The sequence below is a fragment of the Sinocyclocheilus grahami genome, unplaced genomic scaffold (genome assembly GCF_001515645.1).
Source record: "Sinocyclocheilus grahami isolate Dianchi unplaced genomic scaffold, SAMN03320097.WGS_v1.1 scaffold492.1, whole genome shotgun sequence".
Classification (NCBI taxonomy): Eukaryota; Metazoa; Chordata; class Actinopteri; order Cypriniformes; family Cyprinidae; genus Sinocyclocheilus; species Sinocyclocheilus grahami.
The window spans coordinates 22,022-24,202 of record NW_015505671.1 but is presented as its reverse complement, the minus strand read 5'-3'; the positions used below and the strand labels follow the sequence as shown (position 1 = coordinate 24,202).

General features: G+C 43.2%; 1 protein-coding gene across 1 annotated transcript in view; it reads left to right on the top strand.

The window, feature by feature from the left end:
* LOC107554145 (laminin subunit alpha-2-like) overlaps window positions 1–2,181 on the top strand; it is a 268,279-nt gene that overhangs the window by 256,176 nt on the left and 9,922 nt on the right. The window contains 1 exon segment of the mRNA XM_016236572.1: window positions 1,192–1,345. Within this exon segment, the coding sequence (XP_016092058.1) occupies window positions 1,192–1,345 (154 nt within the window).

Below are 2,181 nucleotides of genomic sequence, written 5' to 3'. Positions count from 1 at the left end.
CCATGCCTTTGTCCATATAAGGGATTTCCTGGAGGGTCATGAGTTCTGCTACTTCTGTGACTGGATGTGTGGATTTTCTGTGCGAGGGCGCCCTCTGGCGTCCAGTATGAATGAAACAGACGTGTTTATAGTGCTAATGGCCAATCCATCTTTTGGGGAATTTTTATTTATTTATTATTTTTGTTTTTAATAAGTACTGGTTCAGGCACCGTTTAGGCACTGGAACCATTTTAAAAGTATCGATTTGGCACCGGTATCGAAAAAACCCCAAACGATTCCCAACCCTACCCGTAACGGCTGTACTGCTCGGTCCCCTCGCCGTATCGGCTCAAATGCATGAGCGTTTGCGCTTATTATGGCCTCAACAGTCCTTTCAAGTTTGTCTTCCTCCATTTAAACAAGCGTGTGTTCAAAAAGTTAAAAAATGCTTATTACTTTACAGGCCAACAGAGCGAACCAACCCCGTGACGTCACACAAGATGGCGGCGCCCTTGCTCCAAAAGCTATAACAAAAGCTTTTTTTTTTTTTTTAAAGTTACATTAATCGTGTTTGTTATACAGTATATTTTTTAATTAAAGTGGAAATCACTTTATTAAATAATGTAAACTTGACTGACTGCTTCAATTCCACTTTTTGGTTGTGATGAGAACCTTGAAACTAGTCTTTTTGTTCTGTCTTAGCACCAGACTTAACAGTAATGTTGGCACGTCACAGCTTTCTGTTGTACAGATAATAGCAAGGCAGAGATGTTAGTAAGCTTTTCGAGGTCACCTTTACCAGGCCAAGATAAATGCGCCGACCTCCAGAGCACAATTCACTGCAATATGTCACGACTGGATTGTACACACCAGTGACTGTTGTAAACATTGACCCATTTTTTCCAGCCTCCCGTGGCTGTAGATTAAAGGTCTTGTTTTCCTTCCTTCCTTGTTTCCTTTTGAGGTGCAGTCATAAGCTAAACGCTGTATGACATTAATAATCAGAGTTTTTCTTGCTCTAATGAGGAGTATGAATCTCTGCCAGTGGGCTGTGCGTCTTTTCCACTAGAGCGAACCCCATTGCCCTCTACCAGACTGATTTAAATGAGTCTGTCCTTGCTCATAAGCGTGTTCATTATTCACCTGATTGGAGTCACGTTGTGTCATTGTTCCCTCAAGAGCGGCTGTGTGTTGTGTCTGTCAATGAAACAGGCCCGTGGATTTCTCTCAGCCCGTGGCGTTTGAGAACGCAGAGATTGGGCAGTGTCCTGACCTGGCCCCGCCCCAGACCCCTGAGGAAGAGGAGGAGGAGGAAGAGGCTCTGAGGCCTACAGAAGCAGCTCGGCCTCCACCACCAGCCTCCACTGTACGTCCTAGCCAGTGCATTGTGGGTAGAGAGTCCTGTGTGATTACTGTAGTTTAAGACTGACTGTGTGCGTCCCAGTTCCCATACTTGCACTACTCAGTGAAAGTCTGTGCTCTGCTGGTGATGGGTAAGTCCAGACTTTTGTGTGTGTTGAAAATGTTGGGATTCTTAGAGTCGTTTCTCCTGTACCGTTCATGTTTGCATGTAAACACTAAGGGCCAGTTTTACTAACAGCTTGCGCCAGCGCAAACCGTCTTTTGGCATTAAAATAGTACTGTCAGGTTTTACTAAAGATGCGCAGTGAAGAATTAGCGCTGAAAAGGTGTGGACAGTTATTTTTGCACCTGACATTATTGAATATGCATTTCTAGGAGTTTCCCTTTCAGACGCAAAATGTATGGGAGGAGAGTATTAAAATGAATCACGCAACGCATTTTACTAACGTTTGCGCTCGTCAAATTACTGGCATTTGCGCCATTATTTAAAACCCCAAAAAAGCACGTCTTAAACTATTTTGCACTTGAAATGGCTGTAATTTGTTGCTAGAGGAGGCACAGTAGAGAACAGAGAGCGCGTGGTAGAAGGGGGAAGATTTATTTCCACACGTAATTTATTTGGAATGCAAGAAGAACACAAAATCATCGTTTGCCAAGCCATGTTATTTTTAATTTGCTTCAGGAAACAAAAGACGACTTGGAACCCTCAACTAGGAGTCATGCAATACCAGCTCTATCAAAACTTCTAGCATTTCTGGGCCTTCAGTTCTTTTCAACGTGCTGTGGCTTCTTTATTTCTTTATTTGCAACTACGCTAATTTGCGCTGTGCTTGGTATATT